General features: G+C 44.3%; 2 protein-coding genes across 2 annotated transcripts; one reads left to right on the plus strand and one right to left on the minus strand.

Annotated features, from left to right (window-relative positions):
* Positions 1-2,762: 2,762 nt before the first annotated feature.
* RPUSD2 (RNA pseudouridine synthase domain containing 2) lies at positions 2,763-7,546 on the minus strand. Its single transcript, XM_002913263.4, has 3 exons — positions 6,909-7,546; positions 4,924-5,220; positions 2,763-4,216 (listed from the first exon to the last, which is right to left on the minus strand). Exons 1-3 carry the CDS (start codon positions 7,512-7,514, stop codon positions 3,482-3,484), a joined length of 1,638 nt encoding a protein of 545 aa, XP_002913309.2. The 5' UTR covers positions 7,515-7,546; the 3' UTR covers positions 2,763-3,481.
* Positions 7,547-11,789: 4,243 nt separating this feature from the next.
* Positions 11,790-21,089, plus strand: CCDC32 (coiled-coil domain containing 32). Its single transcript, XM_002913220.4, has 4 exons — positions 11,790-11,865; positions 14,098-14,353; positions 18,041-18,197; positions 20,913-21,089. Exons 2-4 carry the CDS (start codon positions 14,110-14,112, stop codon positions 21,049-21,051), a joined length of 540 nt encoding a protein of 179 aa, XP_002913266.1. The 5' UTR covers positions 11,790-11,865; positions 14,098-14,109; the 3' UTR covers positions 21,052-21,089.
* The last annotated feature ends 553 nt before the right edge of the window (positions 21,090-21,642 follow it).

The following is a 21,642-nucleotide window of genomic DNA, read 5'->3' on the forward strand; positions in this document are numbered from 1 at the left end:
ATCAAAAAGAATAAGATATGTGGGAATAAATTTAACCAAGGAGGTATAAGACTTGTGCACTAGAAATGACAAAACATTGCTGGAAGAAATTAAAGATCTAAAAAAAAAAAAAGAAAAGACATCCCATTTTCATGAATTGTAAGACTTAATAATAAGATGGTAATACTACCTAAAAATAATTTATAGATTCAATGCAATCCCTATCAAATTCCTGTTAGCCTCACAGGCAACAAAAGCAAAAATAGACAAAGGGACTACATCAAACTTAGAAACTTTTGTGGATCAAAGGTCATAATCAGGGGCGCCTGGGTGGCTCAGTCGGTTGGGCGTCTGCCTTGGCTCAGATCATGATCCTGGGGTCCTGGGATCAACCGGCATTGGGTTCCCTGCTCAGTGGAAAGCCTGCTTCTCCCTCTCCCTCTGCCCCTCCCCCGCTCATGCGAGCACTCATGCGCATACTGTCTCTCTCACTTGTAAATAAATAAATAAATCTTTAAAAAAAATGAAAACAGAAATACCATATGATCTAGCAATCCTATTTCTGGATATATACCCAAAAGAATTGAATGCAGTCTTAAAAAGATTTTGCACATCTATGTTCACAGGAGCATAGAGAAATAGCATAGGAGTTATTCATGATAGCCAAGAGGTGGAAGCAGCCCAAGTGCCCATCAGCAGATGAGTAGATAAACAAAATTTGGTATGTTATTCAACCTTTAAAAGGAAGAGATCCTATCACAAGCTACAACATGGATGAACCTTGAGATCATTCAAGTGAAATGAACCAATCACAAAAAGACAAGTACTGTATGATTCCACTTATAGAAGGTGTGGTGATACTGTGATTCATAATAATACGTATTTGGTCTTCATTCCTGTTCCTGGCAGAGCTCCTAAGACCCTAGGGATTCCCTAAGTGATGAGAGTGATGAAGGTATCTTTTGTTACTTATAACACACCCATTTCAACCACACTTCTGAGTTTGTTAATGCGGTGACTTTTGTAAAGCACTTAAGGATGGGGGATGATTGGCTAGGAGAGGCAACTCTGTTGATATGAGGATTGGAATTTTCAGCTCATTTACTAACATGGTGGGGGTTGTGGGTAGGGAACTGGATTAATTTAATAACCAGTGTCCAATGATTTAATCAATCATGCCTAAGTAATGAACCACCCATAAAAATCCTAAATGACTAGGTTCAGAGAGCTTCCGGGTTGGTGAACAAGAAGGCATTCACATGCCAGGGGATGGCACACCCCAAACCCTACAGGGTCAGAGACTTCTGTGCTCAGGACCCTTTAAGACTTTGCCCTATGTGTCTTGTCATCTAGCTGTTCATTCATATCCTTTAATATTCTTTTTCTTTCTTTCTTTTTTAAAGATTTTATTTATCCATTTGACAGAGAGAGAGTGAGAAAACACAAGCAGGGGGAGCAGCAGAGGGAGAGGGCGAAGCAGGCTCCCTGCCAAGCAGGACCCTGGGATCATGATCAAAGCCAAAGGCCGGCACTTAACCAACTCAGCCACCCAGGCACCCCACATCCTTCAATATTCTTTGTAATAAACCAATAATCTAGTAAGTAAACTGTTCTTAAGTTCTGTGAGCCATTCTAGTAAATAACTGAACCCAAGGAGGGGGTTGTGGGAACCTGATTTCTGGTTGGTCAGAAGCACAGGTGACAACCTGGACATGCAATGGGCATCTGACGTGAAGCAGTCTTGTGGGACTGAGCCCTTAACCTGTGGGATCTGATGCTATCTCTAGGTAGACAGTGTCAGAATTGAGTTAAACTGTAGGACACCCAGCTGGTGCTGGGAGAATTGCTTGGTGTGGGGAAATTCCCCACACATTTGAAGTACAGAGTATTCTGTGAATAGTAAGTAAAGGAAAACAATTTTTTTTCAGGTATCTAAAACAGTCAAACACATAGAAGCAGAGAGTAGGGGGCAGGGGGAAATAGGAAATTGTTATTCAATGTATATAAAGTTTTAGTAATGTGAGTTCTAGAGATCTGCGGTACAACATTACGCCTATAGTTAACTATACAGTACTGTACACATAGAAATTTAAGGGGTAGATCTCATGTTGTGTTCTTACTGCAATAAAAAAAAATTAAAACTTGTTAATCAAAGGAAGGATACATGCTATCAATAAAATGTATAGACAACTTACAAAATAGGAGAAAATATTTGAAAATCATGTATCTGATAAGGGTCTTATATACCGAATATGTGAAGAACTCTTATAACTCAACAACAAAACACAAACAGCCCAATTTAAAAATGGGCAAAAGACTTGAACAGACATTTCTCCAAAGATATGTAAATGGCCAGGAAGCACATGCAAAGATGCTCAGAGATCCTAAATAGGGAATGCAAATCAAAACCACAATGCAAGAACACTTCAATCCCACCAGGCTAATTATAATCAGAACAATGAAAAGTAACACGTATTGGTGAGGAAACGGGGAAATTGAAACCCTTGTGCATTGCCAGGGGGAATGTAAAATGGCTCAGTCACTGTGGAAAACAGTTTGGTGAGTCTTCAAAAAGTTAAAAATAGAATTACCATATGACCCAGCAGTTCCGCTCCTTAGTATACCTGAAAGAAGTGAAAACACAGGGGCGTCTGGGTGTCTCAGTCATTAAGTGTCTGCCTTTGGCTCAGGTCATGATCCCAGGGTCCTGGAATTAAGCCCTGAGCCGGGCTCCCTGCTCAGTGGGAAGCCTGCTTCTCCTTCTCCCACTCCCCCTGCTTATGTTCCCTCTCACGGTCTCTTTCTCTGTCAAATAAATAAAATCTTAAAAAAAAAAAAAAAAGAACTGAGAACAATCCCATACCCATTGAAAGTCTCTAATAAAAATCTTAAAAAAAGAAAAAGAAAAAGAAAAAGGAATGAAGTACTGATACATGCTATAAATTGGACAGACCTTAAAAACATTACGCTAAGCAGAAGACGACAGACATAAAAGTCATATACTGTATGATTCGATTTATATGAAAAGTCCAGAATAGGCAAATTCATAGAGACAGAAAGTAGATTAATGGTCACTAGAGCTAGGAGAAAGGGGATCTGAAGAGTGACTGTTTAATGGGTATGGGTTTCCTTTGGGTGATGGAAATGTTTTCAAACTGGACAAGAGGTGATGCTTGCACAACCTTGTGAATGTACTAAATTCACTAAACTGTGTATCTTAAGATGGTTAATTGTACATTACGTGAATTTTACCTCAATTTAAAAAAAAATTAAGAAAACCAGACATACAAGGTGTCAAAAAAAGGGATATATTTACAAACCAACAAGCTCCCTAACTCTAGCTAGAGGGAGAGGAAAGGAGGAGGTAGAGAGTATAAAGAGATCCTAAGAGCCCAACCTCACTTCTGTAGAAACCCTGAGTACCAGCCCATGAGGTCAGCTCCTACTCCATGGCCCATTCCTCTTCCAATTCAAGCAGCAGTCCCTCCACTGGCCATAGCCCTCAGTCTTCTTGCCAGTCATCCTGTGCCCAGGTAGGCATGGGTGAAAAGTACTCAAACCCTGGCCCTTTATAGCGCAGAGCATGCAAGAACATCACAAGGTCCTGGGGCAAGGGGTCCTGTCGCACCAGCCGGCACTCTGCACAAAGGGGGTCTATCTCTTGATTCACAACATCTGTTTCAGCTGTCTTCTCTGGTGCCAAGGCCATTGTGTCCAGATTCTGAGGAGCTGCCTTGACTGCTCCATCCATCTTCTGGGCAGATGTAGCCAACTCTTCTAGGTGGTCCTTGCCTAGCTCTGAGGAGGGAGCTGTAGAGTCTATGAGTCCTGGGGACAGATCGCCCTCACAGAGATCTAGCACATCCAGGCTCTGTTTGGCCTGGTGCTCTGCCACAAGGTCCCGAAGCAGTTCCTCATCTGTCTTGGGAATATGGCCGCACCGGCCCCGGGAGGGGCCCCATGCAACTGAGTTGTAGATGGGATCATTGAGGATGGGGTGGCCCAGGAACTGGAGGTGGACTCGGATCTGGTGAGTGCGGCCTGTGAGTGGCCGGCACCGCACCACACTGGAGTGTCCATTGTAGCTCAGTCTCTGGAACACTGTCTCACAGGGCTTGCCCCGAGCATCTACGCGGCACACCCCTACCTTGTAAGATACCACCAAGATGGGCTCCTTGCAGATCACTTCCTCAGTAGGGAACTCCCCCTCTACCCGGCACACGTACTCCTTCTCCAGCTACATAGGAGGAAAGAGGGAGAAAGTCAGCACGAAGCCTAAACTCATGAAGTTCAGATCCAATACAGTGGTGAGAAATGCATCAGTGTCAGATGGAAGAGGATTCAAACCCCAGCTCCACCATTTGCCTGCTGTATGATTCTGGGTACAATAGTTAGCCTCTTTAAATTCCATTAACTTGTCTAGAAAACGTTAAGATTAGAAAAGCATTTACCTCACAGGACTGTTATAAGGATTCAGTAAGTTACACTCTAATGTACTTGGTACTGAGCCTGGTACACAGTAAACACTCACTAAATGTATCACAGTCAGACCCAGAGTTACAAGTCTTAAGACCACAGTCACTACCACTTAACTCTTCTACCCAAGCCTCTTCCAACTTCATCCAGAACCTTTCTACCAAGTAGGCTCTCCCCACAATCTTAGAAATCTTAGTCATAAAAAACCAAACAAAACCAATAAACACCTTGGTCAGCCTGTCAGCACTTTAAAACTTCAAACTATCAAGAGACCCAGTGTACAAGCCACCTCTAAAGATCTTTGAAACATAAGAGATAATAACCTGTCTTTCGCATTTTCAGTGTTGACCTTCCTGAGCATAGGAAGCTTGGCAAGATAACATGAAGGCCTACTTCACTAGAACTCAGTGACACACTTTTGATACAGAGCCCAGGAAGCGGCATGCAGGGGACAAAAGCCCAGCTCACCTGCCGGTCTCGAACCTGCTCATGAATTCTCTCTGAGACAGCCGCTGTCTTGGCAAACATGAGGACCCCGGAGGTAAGGCGGTCAAGCCGATGTAATGGGTGTAGCTCCTTGAGTTGGTGCTCCTTGCCCAGGATGAAGATGACAGTGTTGTGTCTGAAGCGGCCACAAGGGTGGACAGGAATGGAAGAAGGCTTGTCTACAACCACCATATCCTCATTCTCAGCTAGCAGGCGGACGGGCTCTGCTGTGACTGGTGGCTCGTGCCTGTGCACTCTGTTCCTCAAGAAGTCATTGTCCTGCAAATGACACAGACAACTCATCAGACCAGAGACAAGCAATCTGTATGAACTTCACACAGCTTCCTGTTCCTTACTGACACAGAATGGTCACAGTACATCCTTAAGCAGAAAATACAGCATGCACAGTGTATTCATTTTATAAAAATACAGACACACAGGCAGAGAGCAGGCTTTGAAAAAGTACTAGAAGGACATACACAAAAATGTCTTGGTGGTATTTCTGGGTGGTGGGATTACGAAAGTTTTTTGGTTTTATTTGTATTTTCTCTACAATAAAATTATATTTAAAAGGTAAGTTTTCTGGGGTGCCTGGGTAGCTCAGTTGGTTGAGCGTCCAACTCTTGATTTCTGCCAGGGTCATGATCTCAGGGTGGTGGGTTTGAGCCCCACCTTGGGCTCCCTACTGGGAGGGGAGTCTACTTGGGCTTCTCTCCCTCTCCTTTTGCCCCTCCCCCTGCTCTCTGTCTCTAAATAAATAAATAAATATCTTTTTTTTAAAAATAAAAATAAATAAAAGGTAAAGTTTTCTAAAATGGAGGGGGGGAAGCTCCATAAAATCATCACTAATTGTGACCTTGAACAAATAACACCAAGCTGTTAAGTCCAGACATCTGGTCTCTAGACTTGGATTTGCCACAGGCTCACTGCATGTCACTTAACTTTTCTGGGCCTCAGTTTCCTCATCTGTAAAATGTGAGAATTAGGCCATACCTGTACTTCTCAAAATTGGGATGGGAGAGGGGATTCAAACCACTCATTCCCCACATGCTAAAATCACCTTGTCTCCCCTCACAAAAGAGTGTTACTGACAGGGGTGTCTGGTAACTCTTAGCTGTGAGAATTTTAAAGGGTCAAAGCACTGGGCTAGACAATTCTAGTCTCTATACCCGACATTTCACAATTCTATCATATCAGGATCTATGATAAATAATTTAAGTAGTAGTTACAAGAACTCAGGCTTTGGAGGTGACACTGTTGCAAGTACTTACCTCTCTGAAGTTTACCTTAGTTTTGTTTCGTCACAGGTAAAATGAGGTGGCAATACCTACCCCACAAGGCTGTCGTTAGACTTTATTTTTTTTTTTAAAGATTTTATTTATTTATTCGACAGAGATAGAGACAGCCAGCGAGAGAGAGAACACAAGCAGGGGGAGTGGGAGAGGAAGAAGCAGGCTCATAGCGGAAGAGCCTGATGTGGGGCTCGATCCCATAACGCCGGGATCACGCCCTGAGCTGAAGGCAGATGCTTAACCGCTGTGCCACCCAGGTGCCCCTAGACTTTAATGTTAAGTACATAAAATGCTTACCTCTGTGCCAGCACACAGTAAGGAGACATAAACAACAGGCGGTATTACTACTATTTGTACAGAGATCTACAACGCAACATAGTGATCAGCGCCAGTGCCACAAGACAGTGCACAAAAGGAGCTTTAAGAATTCCAACTTCTGTCCCCTGGAAACAAGGAAGCCGCCTAGATGGAGGGGATATATGGGCTGAGTTTTGAAGCAGAGACTACTTTTGCGGCGACGGGATAAGAGAAGTGGGCTAGAAGAGTGTTCCGAGTGAAAGCGAAAACGCCTCAGAATTACCTCGATTTTACTCCAGCACCTATGCCCTATTAACTCTGAAAAGACCCCTGCCCCCTTTCCTCGCCCGCTTCCGAACAGACCCATGAGGACTCCACCTTGAGCACAATGCTGAGGTCCTGCACCGGCTCCTCGTTGAGATGCAGGCGCCCCTCCCGGACTGCGGCCTCATAGTAGGCCAGGGGCTGGGCTCGGAATTCTGTGCTGAAGACGTGCAGCAAGCTGTGCCCCACCCAGCGGCCTTTACAGTAGGTCCGGAAGTCAAAGTAATAAGGCCGCACTTTGCGCAGGCCGCCTTCGAAGTAGTAGCTGGTCTCTGCAAAGTGCTCATCGCCGAAGCTCACCCCCGCCCGCCGCTTCTTCGGGGGTGGCACGACGCGCTCCCTGGTGGCGTCCCGTCGCTTCTTACGCTTGCCTGGGCCCGAAGCTGCAATCGGGGCCCGCTCCTCGCTCAGTGGGGTCTGCTTCCCGTCCTCCGGGGCCGGCTCCGGGCTCCCGGAGGGCCGCTCACCCCTCGCGTCGCCCCTAGCGTCTCCGTTTTGTTGAGCCAGAGCCCTCAGCCCGGTCGCTGCCTCGGCCCCAGTCGAGAGTGTTTCCGCCATCGAACCCCAACAACTACCCCAAATCCTGGCAGCGCTGAGGCGCCGGAGGTTGAGGTACCCTTGCAGAAGAACTGGGAGCCACGGGCAGCCGCCCAACCACATGACAACCAGGTCCCAGATCCTGGGTCGCGGTGTGAGGACGTCACCGGGCACCAGCCAATCAGCGAGGCCCAGTGTAGAGGCGGGGACTGAGAAGAGATGGAGTGACTGAAGGAGTTGAATGAGTGGAGTTGAATGTGTTGAGTTGCAGGTGAGAGGCAGTGAGAGTGAATATGGGAGTTCAGTGGAGAGGCTGTGGGAATGACTCATCAAAAGTGTAGATTCCATGTAGCTATGTTTAAAGCCCCTCGGGTCTGGAAAAACGAAAGGAGCTTTATTCAAAACAAGTCAGAATGAGGATTGCTAAACTCTTGACTATACGAAGAAGCACTGTGTTGTATACTTTAAAGGGTATTATAGTATGTGACTTATAACTCAATAAAGCTGTTATATATACATCTAAACACACACGCACACCCCAGAAGCAATGTCTTCACACCTGTCCTTCCTGAGAAGGATTAGAAAGCTCCCATTTGCCTTTCATATGCTCCTGTCCCATTAAAACCGCAAGTGGGTCAGAAGATGTATTCGTCAGCGTTCTTAAATTCAAAATACGAAATCAACTCTGGTTAACTTCATCAGAGAGGCAATTATTGAAAGGATATTAGTGCCTCATAAAATACAGAGAGCTGGAGAACAGGCTCAGAAACAGAGACAAATCAAGAGAAGACAAGGCCTCTGAAAAACAGCTATATGACAAAAGGGTGAATTGTATGGAATGTGAATTCTATTTCAATAAAGTTTTTTTTTTTAAAGAATATTTTTCCTAATGTGTCTGAAGTGCAGACAAGGAATGAGATATTGGAACGTTCTAGAGAGGATGTCCTTGTGGGATTGTATAAAGCCCTGCTACTCAAAATGCAGTCTCTGGATTAGCAACATGGGAAACACCTGGCAACTTGTTGGAACTGCAGAATCTTGTTCCTTCTTCCCTCCTGACCTACTGAATGAGAATCTGTATTTTAACAATATCTTCAGATGGTTTGTCTGCATATTTACCTTTGAGAGTCACTGGTATAGACCATGTAGAGTAGACATTTGTCATATTTTTTGGATATCCAGCATCTTCTCAACACTCTTCTTTTGTGTGAGGAATTTCCCACATTATAAGATGTGGAAACTGGAAACTGGCCTTCCCAGATTCCCTTGCAGCTTGGGCATTCATCACCTGGGCTCCATCGATCAGTCAGGGCCTTTAGTTCAGAGGCACACAGCAGAGGAAGCAGGCACAGTGTAGAGCCCATGTGGGACAAGATAGCATTGGAAACATCTGATTTGAAGGGCTAACAGTAGGGGAGATTCTTATGTCCAGTGGTCAGTCAGCAATGCCAGCTGCAGTATCTATGTTCAAAGGCATTGGGGTATTCCCTGAGCAGTTCCTTGGTAAGGTTTAGACACTGTTCCTGGCTGTATAGACCTGAAACATGACTCTCTGGCTCATCTTGAGATTCTGTGAACTACTTAGTATCCTTTAATCCTGTCTGTACAATGGAGTAAACATTAGTCACATGTGGCTATTTAAATTTAAATTAAGTAAAATGAAAGAAAAATTAAAATTCAGTTCTTAAGCTGCACAAACTACATTTCGAGTGCTCAATAGCCACTTGAAATTAGTGGCTACCTTATCGGACAGCTCAGATACAGAAAATTTCTATCAGCACAGAAAGTTCTATTGGACAGAGCAGTTTAATAATCAATTTCTTTTACTGCTTAAACTAGTTAAATGAATTCTATTGTTTGAACTAAGAACTCCAACCAACTCACTATGATAAGGATTTAAGTCTTTATTGTAAAAACAATGGGAAATCATCAGAGTTTTTCGGGTGTGTGTGTGTGACGTGATCAGGTCTCTATTTCCGAAAGATCACCTTTGTTCCAACATGAAGGAGGAATTGAAGAGGGAATCACAAGCTCTAGCTCCAGTTCATTGTGGTTTGATCATGAGAGTTCTAATTCAAATATTCACATACCTAACAAATTTTGAACATTTGCCAGGCATCTTTTGGCTCTGGAGATACAGAGGTAAGAAAGTCATGATTCCTGATCTCAATGAAGGCCTATGCTGGTTAAGCATACAAATAAAAAAACATATTTGTGCTAGGTTACGCTGTGGTTAATGCAGAGTCTGAGACGGAGGAATGTGACTGCCCTCATGTGGCTTCCCCGTATGAACAGTTTGGGGAGTGGGAGACCACCATCGCTTTGCAAGTCCAGGATCTTGTTTCAATTTACTCAGCACACCCACTAATTAAACTTAGAGGACATCGGTGAATCTGCAAGGGTGCCAACTGTAACTTTAAGTTAGAAAATGTATTCCATCTTATACCAGCTACTACTTGTGCCAAATGTTAAAGACACCCTCATTCTTTTTTTTTAGAAAATGTATTTATTTATTTGAGAGAGAGAGTACAAGAACACAGTGGGTGAAGCAGACTCCCCGCTGAGAGAGAACCAGACGTGGGACTTGAACCCACAACCCTGAGATCATGACCTGAGCCAAAGGCAGATGTTTAACTGACTGAGCCACCCAGGCACCCAAGACACCCTCATCCTTGTTCAAAATATTTGAGAGGCCACATTTGAAATCAAGAGTTTGTTTGGTGAGCAGAAAATCAGAGAAAAGGGTGTGAGTTGAAAGGTCATGGAGTAGCTTGATGAAGCACCTGTAAACCTATGACAGTGAGCCTTTCTATGAATCAGATGCTGCCAGATTCATGTCTTCAGTTCTGGTGGCAGTTGGAGGACTCTGGGGAATCTCTCATTCATAGACTTGACCTCCAACCCCCTACTTATTTTCTATGAATAAGCACTGAAAAAATCTTGTCTATTGTTTGCTCCTTTGCTTCCTAATCTTCTTGCTTTCCACTTTCTTCTGTGTGCATATGCTCTCTAAGGATGGTTATAAATATGAACAGCAGAGTTCCTCATAGTTCCCTTTTACGTGGTGGTAGTTACCACCATAGCCACATAGATTGGCTTTGGACACATCTAAAGGGTATGGCCTCAGCCAAGTTATATCTACTGATGGTTGGCTGATGTCTTTGGTCATATGTTTTTTTTTGGGGGGGAGAGAGTTAACTGGCCCTTGAAATTGGGGGTGGAGAGTGGAGGAGGGATGGTTTCATTGTAGGGAAATGATAAGCCCTGAAAGATATCAAAAGTCATCGTCATCATCATCTTTTTTTTTTTTTTTTAATAGTCTCTATGCCCAGCGTGGAGCCCAATGCAGGGCTCAAACTCACAACCCCGAGATCAAGATCTGAGCTGAGATCAAGAGTTATATGCTTAGGGGCACCTGGGTGGCACAGCGGTTAAGCGTCTGCCTTCACGCTCTTCGCGCTCAGGGCGTGATCCCGGCGTTACCGGATGGAGCCCCACATCAGGCTCCTCCGCTGGGAGCCTGCTTCTTCCTCTCCCACTCCTCCTGCCTGTGTTCCTTCGCTTGCTGGCTGTCTCTATCTCTGTCAAATAAATAAATAAAATCTTTTTTAAAAATGGTTTAAAAAAAAAAAAGAGTTATATGCTTAACTGACAGGGCCACCCAAGCGCCCCAAAGGTCATCTCCTTAAAAAAAAAAAACTCTGACACACTCCCTTACCAATCTCTCCTTTATGTACAGTGGCCACACTTCTGTCATATCTTCTGTAACTCTTTGCTGTTATTTGTAAAATTGTCCGCCCCTATGGCGCACCCTTCTACATTTAGCTGTAAAGACCTTTGGGAACCATACCTTCGCTTATCGGTCTTGAATTCCCGTTTAACACAACTAGAACACAACAGGAGGAGCTCAGTGTCTATTGACTAAATGAATAAGAGAAAGTCTCACAACTTGGCTAATGCGACCTGGGTCTCCTGTAAGAGTAAGGAAAGTAGTCTCCTTTCCCATCCGAGCCGCCCGAGTGCTCTAATTTGGGTAGCAAAGGGGTGAAATTTTCAGAGACAAAACACCAACCCAGAGGATTGCCCAGGAGGTGAATTTGCTCAGGGAACCAAGAAAACTCAAAGGCCTTGGCAACTAGGCTTCCCTCTCCGAGAAGGGGGTGGGCGGAGGACGCTGTCCCCGCGCCGGGAACACTCAGAGGCCAGTGGAATCTACCTGTCCCAGAGAAGGTGGACGCCCAGGGCATGTGACTCCACTGTTTCCCCGCGACAAGTCCCGCCTACCTTTTTCTCGCACTCGGTTCCTCATTTCCTTACTCCTGTTAACCAATCGCCGCACAGAACATCGCCAGGTTGGGCGGTGGTTGGAGGACTCCCGGGATCCGTCACTCGGAGACTCCGCCCCCTATTTCTTTCTAGTCTTCAGCGACGGAACTGAGCCGAGCGTTTGTGAGCTGTGGGGCAGACGGTTGCGGTAGGTGAAGAGGGGCAGGGTGCCTAGCATTTTACCGCCCCAGTCCCATCCCGGGATACCACAGATGGGCCTCAGGGCCTCACTCATCCCGCCCAGCCAGTCCTTGTGGCCAGAATGGCTGAGGCCCGGGTCTGGACACCAGGGTTCCCTGCGCTGTTCTGGACTTCCTAGGGAGGAGGGGGGAGGATCGGAGCTTCGGTGCAAGCAAAGTTTTGGATTGGGTGGGTTCAAACGACTTCGGAATGGGGGTGGAGGTTCACTGTGGACCCTGGCATCGATTCATCCAGGGCCGCTGTGACATATCTTCTGGGCGCTTACGTTGGCTGGGCTGTCACTTCAGGAATTATTCAGACCTTAGCCCAGGCAGCCTTCCTAATCTAAAAGATTCCTCCGGAAAGAAGGTGTCAACCCATTCTGTAAGCCTAAATAATTATGAAAGCCCCAGGGTGTGGTATTGGATGAGAACATGGATTTTTGAAGAGGCACAGGTCTGGTTTCCAGTCAAGGAAACACCATATATCAGTAGGGTACCCTTGATTAGCCTTTGATCCTCAGTTCCTTCATCGGTTAACTGATGGAAATGTCTCTTCCAGTGTTTCTATTAAAATAAGAACTTATAAAATAAGAATAATGTATATAGCCCAGCTTTTATATGTAATGAGCGCATGGAGCTTTTCATATGACATTACTTTCTCACAGTTTTCACCAGGAAGCATTTTTATTTTTTATTTTTTAAAAAAGATTTTATTTATTTATTCGACAGAGATAGAGACAGCCAGCGAGAGAGGGAACACAAGCAGGGGGAGTGGGAGAGGAAGAAGCAGGCTCATAGCGGAGGAGCCTGATGTGGGGCTCGATCCCATAACGCCGGGATCACGCCCTGAGCCGAAGGCAAACGCTTAACCGCTGTGCCACCCAGGCGCCCCAGGAAGCATTTTTATTATCCTCGTGTATTTGGAACTCTGCAAGGCCTTTAGTTTGTGTCCTACTGAAAACAAAATTTAATTGGCTTAGAACAGAGTGGTTGCATTTTGGAGATCTTTGGAGAAAAGTGCAGAATGGTTGTCTCCACTGGAAATGTCTTAGAAACTTGTGTGTGTTACAACATACATAAAATTGGCCATTTTAACCATTTTTAGATGTGCAGTTCAGTGACACATATGGTTGTGCAACCATAACGATCATCCATCTCTAGAACTTCCCAAATTAAAGCTCTGTACCCATTAAACAGTAACTCCCATTCCCTCCTCTGCCAACCCCGTGGCAACCACCATTCTGTTTTTTGACTCTATGAATTTCACTGCAGTAGGTACTTCATATAAGTGGAATCATTCAATATTTGTCCTTTCATGTCTGGCTTTTAGACAGTTTTTTTTTTTTAAGATTTTATTTGACAGAGATAGAGACAGCCAGAGAGAGAACACAAGCAAGGGGACTGGGAGAGGAAGAAACAGGCTCCCAGCAGAGGAGCCCGTTGTGGGCTCGAACCCAGAACACCGGGATCACGCCCTGAGCCGAAGGCAGACGCTTAACGACTGAGCCACTCAGGTGCCCCTAGACATTTTTAAAAAAGAAACTTTATTATGAAAACAACTTGTGGGCAGAGCCAAAAGTCCAATTACCCTTTTGTCATCTTTATATCTGTAACATAGGAATCTAATAAAAGACACTTTTTTAAAAAAAGATTTGATTTATTTATTTGACANAAAGATTTTATTTATTTATTTGACAGAGATAGAGACAGCCAGCGAGAGAGGGAACACAAGCAGGGGGAGTGGGAGAGGAAGAAGCAGGCTCATAGCGGAGGAGCCTGATGTGGGGCTCGATCCCATAATGCCGGGATCACGCCCTGAGCCGAAGGCAGACAACCACTGTGCCACTCAGGCGCCCCTAATAAAAGACACTTTAAGATTAGAGAAATTTCTTAGAAGCCTATTACCTTCCTTCATTGGGTAAACAAATATCTAAGTACTGCATACTTATATCCTTTTTTTTTTTAATGATTTTTATTTATTTGAGAGAGAGAGAGACAGGCAGCGAGAGAGGGAACACAAGCAGGGGGAGTGGGAGAGGAAGAAGCAGGCTCCCAGTAGAGGAGCCTGATGCGGGGATCGATCCCAGAATGCCGGGATCACACCCTGAGCCGAAGGCAGACGCTTAACGACTGAGCCACCCAGGCGCCCCCTGCATACTTATATCCTTAAAACGAGTCCTTATATTTCTATTTTTCAGCTCAGATTCCAAATGAAAATGTTTGAGAGCATTGACTCTACAGCCACAAGATCTGGCCCTGATCTTTGGGCTGAAATCTGTTCCTGTCTACCAAATCCCGACCAGGAAGATGGTGCCAACAATGCCTTCTCAGACTCCTTTATGGATTCTTACCCTGCGGGCACAGGCCAGAGGGAAGCCCCAGATTTTGCTGTTCAGCCTGCTACAAAGCCTTGGGCTCCCTTGCAGGATTCAGAAGTGTATTTAGCATCTCTAGGTAAGTTTGGCTTTTTTTTTTTTTTTTTTTTTTTTCTGAATCACAAGCCGGTGGCTTTAAGGAAGCATGTTGAAGTTCTGTTTCATCACCTGGTTTCTATTCTTTTTTTTTTTTAATTTATTTATTTGACAGAGAGAGAGCGAGCACAAGAGCAGCAGGCAGAGGGATGGGGAGGGGGAGAAGCAGGCTCCCCGCTGAGCAGAGCACCCGCTGTGGGAGACAAGGGGCTTGGGATTATGACCTGAGCCAAAGGCAGATGCTTAACTGACTGAGTCACCCAGGCACCCACCCTTCTATTCTNTTTTTTTTTTTTTTTTTCAAAGATTTTATTTTATTTATTTGACAGAGCGAGACAGTGAGGGAGGGAACACAAGCAAGGGGAGTGTGAGAGGGAGAAGCCCGCTTCCCACAGAGCGCAGAGCCCGATGCAGGGCTTGATCCCAGCACCCTGGGATCATGCCCTGAGCCGAAGGCAGATGCTTAACAGCTGAGCCACCCAGGTGCCCCCCACCCCTCTATTCTTAATTATTATTGTTTTTTGTCCTCACCACATGTATTTGTTAGATGTAATTCTAGGGGGGATGTTTCAGGTTGGTTGTTGAGAAGGAGTACCCTTTTCCTCTTTTTTTTTTTAAGATTTTATTTTTTAAGTAATCTCTACACCCAACATGGGGCTTGAACTTATAAGCCCGAGATCAAGAGTTGCATGCTCTACTGACTGAGCCAGCCAGGTGCCCCAGGAGCACCGTTTTCCTTGTACATCCCTTAAAACGGTCTTTGTTACCTCCTGCCTCTGACTGTTTCATCTGAATCCTGCTTCATTTCTTGGCATTCCGTAGAACCTTCTTGCCTACTATTGGTGGTCCATATATTCAGATAACTCAAAAGTGTCAAACATTATGCCATCCTGAAAGAAAACCATGACCCCAGAGCTGCACGTGGATTTCTGATGAAACTACTGTATTGAGAAACTACTGTTCTAGAAAACTGTTATATTAAATAGATTGATTGTTGGAATGGGAGCATGTTGACATAAAGTTCATTCTACCTCTTGTTAGTCTTTTTTTTTTTCAGTCTTTAATTTTTAAAAATATTTCCTCAAATATCTGTCCTGTATTCTTAAGTATTAATATTTAGAGAGGCTCCATATACAGGAAGGAGATTCAGATTCTCCCATGCAAGTGAAAGAAAAATATCAGTCTAGGGAAGTGATTACTTTAGAATTGTGGTATCCTTTTATTATTAAACATCCATGAGACCCATCTACGTATCACAAAATCAGACCGGCAATAATTATTTGAGGAAGGAAAGGCAATTCAGGAAGAAGCTTTTGAGGAAGGGCAGAAGGAAGAATCAGAATAGAGTTTACATGATCTCTAAGAAATATCTTGGAAAAACAAAAGGAGTTTTGTTAATGTACTGGAGGAAAAAGATAAGAGAAAAACACAAGTGAAATGATGGATAATGAGAAACATCCAGGTGTAAGGTGAAATTTGTCCGGAAGCCACCAAAGGTAGGAGAGTAACACTTGCAGCCATGGCCAAGGAGGTGGACAATTCTGTTCTGTGGCAGTCAGAACATCTGCTTAATGACGACAAGGAGAAGATACAGCAACACTCTGAGAAAGCTGGAGAACCAGATCCTATGGCTTTTTGTACTCTGTGCCTGGGGGTTGTAAGAAACTTTCATGAATTTGGTGATGATTTGATTGGTGAAGACTGGTTCAGAAAGTTAAAACTCCACTGATCTTTTCTAAAATCAGTTAGGAAGATGATTAAGGGGCACCTGGCTGGCTCTGTCAGTAGATCCTGGCTCTTGATCTCAGGGTTGTAAGTTTGAGCTCCATGTTGAGTATAGAGATTACTTAAAACTAAAATGTAAAAAAAAGATGATGATTAAAATTTCATTCTCTGAGGAGGAGAAGAGCCATTTCTGTGCCTGTAGCAGAATCCGGGAGACAATGGCAGGCAGCCGGGGAGTGTGCAGTGGTGCGTTTCTGCCTGCCCAACTTAAATCACACCCGATTAGGGACTGAGCACGCTCAGAGATGGCAAGACTTTTTTCAGCCCAAAAGAGTACCTCCCGCCTTTAGAACCAAGGCCAGACAATATAAATATTATTTTTATTGTCAAATAGACCTGAATCAAAAAGAATCTAGGGGTGACTGGGTGGCTTAGTTGGTTGAACATCCGACTCTTGTTTTTTTCCCAGGTCATGATCTCAGAGTTGTGAGATCAAGCCCCTGGATGGGCTCTGCGCTTGACAGGGAGTCTGCTTGAGGTTCTCTCTCTCCCTTTCCTTCTGCCCAACCATCCCCCACTCACATGTACACTCCTTCTCTCTCAAATAAGTAAATAAATCTTAAAAAAAAAAAAAAAGAATCTACTATGAGCAACAGTTAAAAACTTAGCCAGCTCCATGTGAGATCTACATAATTCACATCCTCAAGGCAAAAACTCCTCAAATATTTAACATTTATCAACTGCAGGTTTTTTGCATGGGTAAATTCCTGGTGGAAACTTGCAGCAACAAAGGGTGGTTATTGTTTTGATGTGTGGGTGCTAGCTGATGTGGCTTGTTTAGAAATGAAAACAGGATTGCAAATCATAAAGTTTCAATTGGGTCTGGGCTTGATATTCACCCCCCCGCCCCAAAAGGCCATCACTTACCCATTTATTATCGTTGAAGCAAGACTACATTAAAGCGGAAGGCAAATGGTGATCCCCTTCCTCCTCTTCTTCAGTCGTTCCACAATTACACTTAAAATGCAAAGAAGAGTAATTAAACATCTATCATCAGGAAGCCATGTGGACCACTCTCATTGGGATTACAAGATGTTTGTTTTTATTAGGTTCTGACATCCAGGCCTCAAGTTGAATAACTTTGAAAAATGTTGGGAGATTGCTTTTCTTTAATCAAGAATTTAATCACACATAGAGATCTTAAAGGTCTCTTATTATTGAGTTCTCATCAAGTCAATTTTAGTGTCTAATGAACCATTCGATCTTTCATCATTTTCTCTAATTCTTTCTCATGAGATTTGGAAACTACTTCATGTCACTATAACAAAAAGAAAAATCATATACTCCTCAGAGAGACTATTTTCAAGGAGTTGACACATGTCAAGCCAGGGAAAACAAGTAATGCCTTTGAGAGATAACCTGCTGGCTTCTGTGATTTCAAAGAAAACGTGCCATTGATTTATTTATGAAAGCCTATGGCTTTTTTCCTTTCTGGGGTTAACCATGTATTTGATACAATACAGAATTAAGACATGGTGAAGGAAAAAGAAAAATGTACATTTCCCTTTACCTGTCCTTAAAAAATGGGCTCTTTTGCAGGGAGTGTGGATGTACTCATCAGTGAGAGATTTATTAAGTTGTCACCTTGCATTTTATTTTTTATTTTTTAAAAAGATTTGATTCATTTGAGAGAGAGAAAGAGAGAGAGACACAGAGACAGAGCACAAGCCAAGGGGAGAGGCAGAGGGAGAGGGAGAAACAGACTTCCCGCTGAGCTGGGAGCCTGATGTGGGGCTCGATCCCAGGACCTGGAGATCACAACCTGAGCTGAAGGCAGATGCTTAACCATCTGAACCACCCAGATGCCCCTGTCACCTTGCATTTTAGACTTAGTTTCATTTCATACTCACTTTCCTTGTTAAGCTTCTTCTCCTCTTCTCTTTAGAGAAGAAGCTGAGAAGAATTAAAGGTTTAAATCAGGAAGTGACTTCCAAGGACATGCTTCGAACCTTGGCCCAAGCCAAGAAGGAATGCTGGGATCGGTTCCTCCAGGAAAAGTTAGCATCAGAGTTCTTTGTGGATGGACTTGATTCTGATGAGAGGTAATTGGTTCTCAGTCCAGTTCCAGGTGACAGTATTTCACTGGGGGCAATTTCTCTTTCTCTAAAGAATTCAGGGAGAGTGACGTTTGAGTCCAGATATTGGTTGGTATCAACATCAGCTTTTCTGAGCTCAAAATCGTCCTTTTAACAGTTGCTCCATTTGCTCTTGGTCCAGTGGCAGATGTTGATAATTATTTTTGCAAAAAAAGCCAATACCCCACCTACGTCTCGATCACAAATTGAACAGAATTGAGGAGAAAGCACTGTCTTCATTTCTAAGTATACAATGTGCTTGAGAAAGTAGTAACCAATCCGCAGCTGGAACTGTGTCTTACTTATGACTCGCCATTGCTTTGGAGAGTTCCTGTCATATTGTAGGCATTCAAATTTGTATAGACTAAATGAATGAATTTCTCGAGCATCTGCTGTGTGAAGGTACTGCCTATGATGTTATGGGGCTGAGCGTGTTGGGGTGGAGGGGAGATGTAAGGAAGTTTTAGGAGCTCCCCCTTTTTTTGGTCCCCACAACTATTCAGGGAGAGATGACAAATATATACAAAGACGTACCTAACAAAATAAGCATAAGAAAAGAGCTGGGTGAGTGGAAGTGACAGAACATGCTTTGGGAGTTGAGAGACCATGGAGCTCCCTGTGGGCTCTGGGGTTTGCGCCAGAGAAGGCAGGACTCGAACAGTATCTGCAAGGGGGGCTGGATGCAGAGAGGAGGAGAGGGCATTCTGCTGCAAAGAGAGGAACGATGCTCGACTTCTGGGAAAGAGACTCTGCCACTTCCTGGTTGTATGTTCTTGAGGAAGTAACCTGGGTGTGCCTCAGTTTCCTGCCCTGTAAAGCAGGAATAGTAGCTCTTCCCTCATTGGGTTGTTGTGAGGGTTAAACGAGTTACTATGTGTTAAGTGCTAAGAACAGACCTGGCACCTGGTAAGTACTAGGTAAGTGTTAGCTATGAGTATTAGTCCTAATGGAATTTTAAAGTTCAGTAAGAAATTATTCAAAATAAAAAAAAATCGGTGAGGGAAGTAAAAGCCTGAATTTTAACAAAACGTCTTAGGGAACATCACCTAAGTTTGCAACATATCGTTAACATTGATTTTAAGAGTCCCATGATGTCAGATGAAGGCGTGGCTGCTTCATCATCAAATTGGGGACAGTAGGTGAATCAAACTTGTTAGATTTTACTTTTTAATTTGCAAAGCATTTTCCCTCATATTATCTTAAAGATTGTATCAGCTGTCCCCAGAGTCTTCAGAAATCAGTGTGGCATCTAAAATCAGGCCAATTACCTACCTTCTGAGGGTTCAGAAAATAATACACATTTTGCTCTTTTCCGTCTCTAAAGACTCAACCCCGTCGAGGCTTAAACTGCCCCAAACACAAGAGACTTGAAGATGCACACCTTCCCAACCCACCAATAATCTGGTATTCTATTCTCTCTCCCCTTGAATATTTGCCTCCTTTCCAGTTCTGAGAAGAAAAGACAATTTTGCTCCTGCCTAATTCTCAAGTAGGAATTCTTTTTCTTTTGAAATCAGATCAGCACCAAGGCCAAGTGAATGTTTCCGTGTGTTTATCAATACCTACAATGATGTGATGTTCCCTTTTCTATAGAAGCAACTGAAACAATTCTGTGAAAAGTGTGGTAGATGACGATGAAATGCTCCTGGAGTACCTTAGGCCACTGAGCTGTGGACGCCTGTTCCCGGAGCTGCCCTCTGTGGGAACACTTCTTTTGATAAGTGTTAGAACAAATGCACCAGAAACAGTAGATACGCATTTATATGTAGACTTCAGAGTTTCTGTTTTAAACAGAGGCCATCTTGTAGTGGAATTGTGTGGTTCTTCACGTATGTGAAGGCCAGGTAGGCGACCCTCCTTGTGGCATGCCTTTGGCAGAGGAGTAATGGGCTGAGAAATCCTACTGTCTACCACACGGTTCACCCATTTTAGGTGTCTAAAATCTGCTGATGGCAGTTTGTGGCTTAAGACTTTGGGCTATTGAAGAGCACAGAATAAGGCTTACGTTATGTGTCATCATTTATAGTTTACTCTGAATATCTCATAAGCCTGAGAGTGGAGGGTCTTGGGTACTTAAGGAAGGCGGGAGGGGGCACCCCCCCACCCCTGCACAGTTCCAAATCAAAAAAGAGCCCTCTGGCATAGTGGCTATTTCTTGGTGGGAGAAATTGCTGGACAGATGTTTCCATCTTGGGAACTTGCTATAGGATGAAGTAAACAAAAAACCCCACAAACATGGTGCTTAGTGCAACTAAGTGCTGTAAGTATAATCACGTCTCAGACTGCCTCAGGTATAGGAGATTTCAAGATGCTCACTAATAATCTGGCATTTATTTGAATGTTTCCTCCCTTGGACAATTTCCTCTCCAGTTTTGAGGAAAAAAAGGACTGAGGCGTAAGCTCTTCTGCTATTCTCGCCAAGCCTTCAGAGGCTGCGCATTTGAAGGGGGCCTGGTGCTGCTTATAGCCCAAGTGCCCACTAGGGGGTAAATTATGCCTCTGAGCTGCCAGGATGCACAGCTGTCAGCGGAGTATCGTCATTCTCCCCGTTAGCAGTGAAAAACAATTGTAGCAAGAAATTGGTGGTGGGCGGGAAGGCAGCATTTGAGTAACTGAGATAATCATTAAGTAATTAATCAGCTGGGTCTGATGCCGCCACCCTTTCCTCCTGCTCTCTCCTAGCACCTTGGAACATTTCAAGAGGTGGCTCCAGCCAGATAAAGTAGCCATCAGTACAGAAGAGGTGCAGTATCTGATTCCTCCAGAGTCCCAGGTTGAGAAGCTAGAAGCCGGGGACAAGCCAGCGGCAACGGAACAATAAATTACACACACACACACACACACACACACACACACACACACACACGCTGAGCAGCTGTCTTGGGTCCAGAGGGAACAGCGGAGAGCTCGGTGGAGCAGCAAGGAGAAATCTAGGAAGTGGGGGGAAGCCCACCCTCCCACTCAACAAAGCAAACAGCTGTGGGCCCCTGAGGACTTGCTTGGGGCTGGCGTGTGTGACTGTCTTGGATAAAGCGACCGACCCAGTGCATGCCGGATCAAGATACTGCTTTCCTCCGTGTCTCACAGCTTGCCGGAGCTCTGTTGCTGCAGATGACAAGTCCGCTAAGAATCTAGTGAAGCAGCAAGTATGAAAGTATTTGGAGAAACTGATACCCTTCGGTTTAATATATAAGCTAAGTGAGCCATATTTTTTCTTGCCTCTTCTGGATGGTCCTGCCTGCGTTCCCAGCATTCCCTTGGTTGATTGTCAGGGGTGAGTGGAGCCAAGGAGAATCAAGTCTGCCTCCTTGGATCCACAGCCCGTATGGGGCTTCTCTAAGTTTGTAATAAATATAGGGACTTTAGGAAAAAAGGCTGCGCTTTTCCTTTGTCTGGTTTGTTCCTTGCGGAG

Source organism: Ailuropoda melanoleuca, chromosome 5 (assembly GCF_002007445.2).
Source record: "Ailuropoda melanoleuca isolate Jingjing chromosome 5, ASM200744v2, whole genome shotgun sequence".
In the NCBI taxonomy this organism is placed as follows: domain Eukaryota; kingdom Metazoa; phylum Chordata; class Mammalia; order Carnivora; family Ursidae; genus Ailuropoda; species Ailuropoda melanoleuca.

Coding starts and splice junctions, on each gene's coding strand:
- RPUSD2 (XM_002913263.4), bottom strand. CDS start 7,514: ATGTGGTTGGGCGGCTGCCCGTGGCTCCCAGTTCTTCTGCAAGGGTAC. Junction 5,221..6,908: donor ACCTCAGCATTGTGCTCAAG/GTGGAGTCCTCA, acceptor TGTCATTTGCAG/GACAATGACTTCTTGAGGAA. Junction 4,217..4,923: donor AGCAGGTTCGAGACCGGCAG/GTGAGCTGGGCT, acceptor CCTCCTATGTAG/CTGGAGAAGGAGTACGTGTG.
- CCDC32 (XM_002913220.4), top strand. CDS start 14,110: ATGAAAATGTTTGAGAGCATTGACTCTACAGCCACAAGATCTGGCCCT. Junction 14,354..18,040: donor AGTGTATTTAGCATCTCTAG/GTAAGTTTGGCT, acceptor TCTTCTCTTTAG/AGAAGAAGCTGAGAAGAATT. Junction 18,198..20,912: donor GGACTTGATTCTGATGAGAG/GTAATTGGTTCT, acceptor GCTCTCTCCTAG/CACCTTGGAACATTTCAAGA.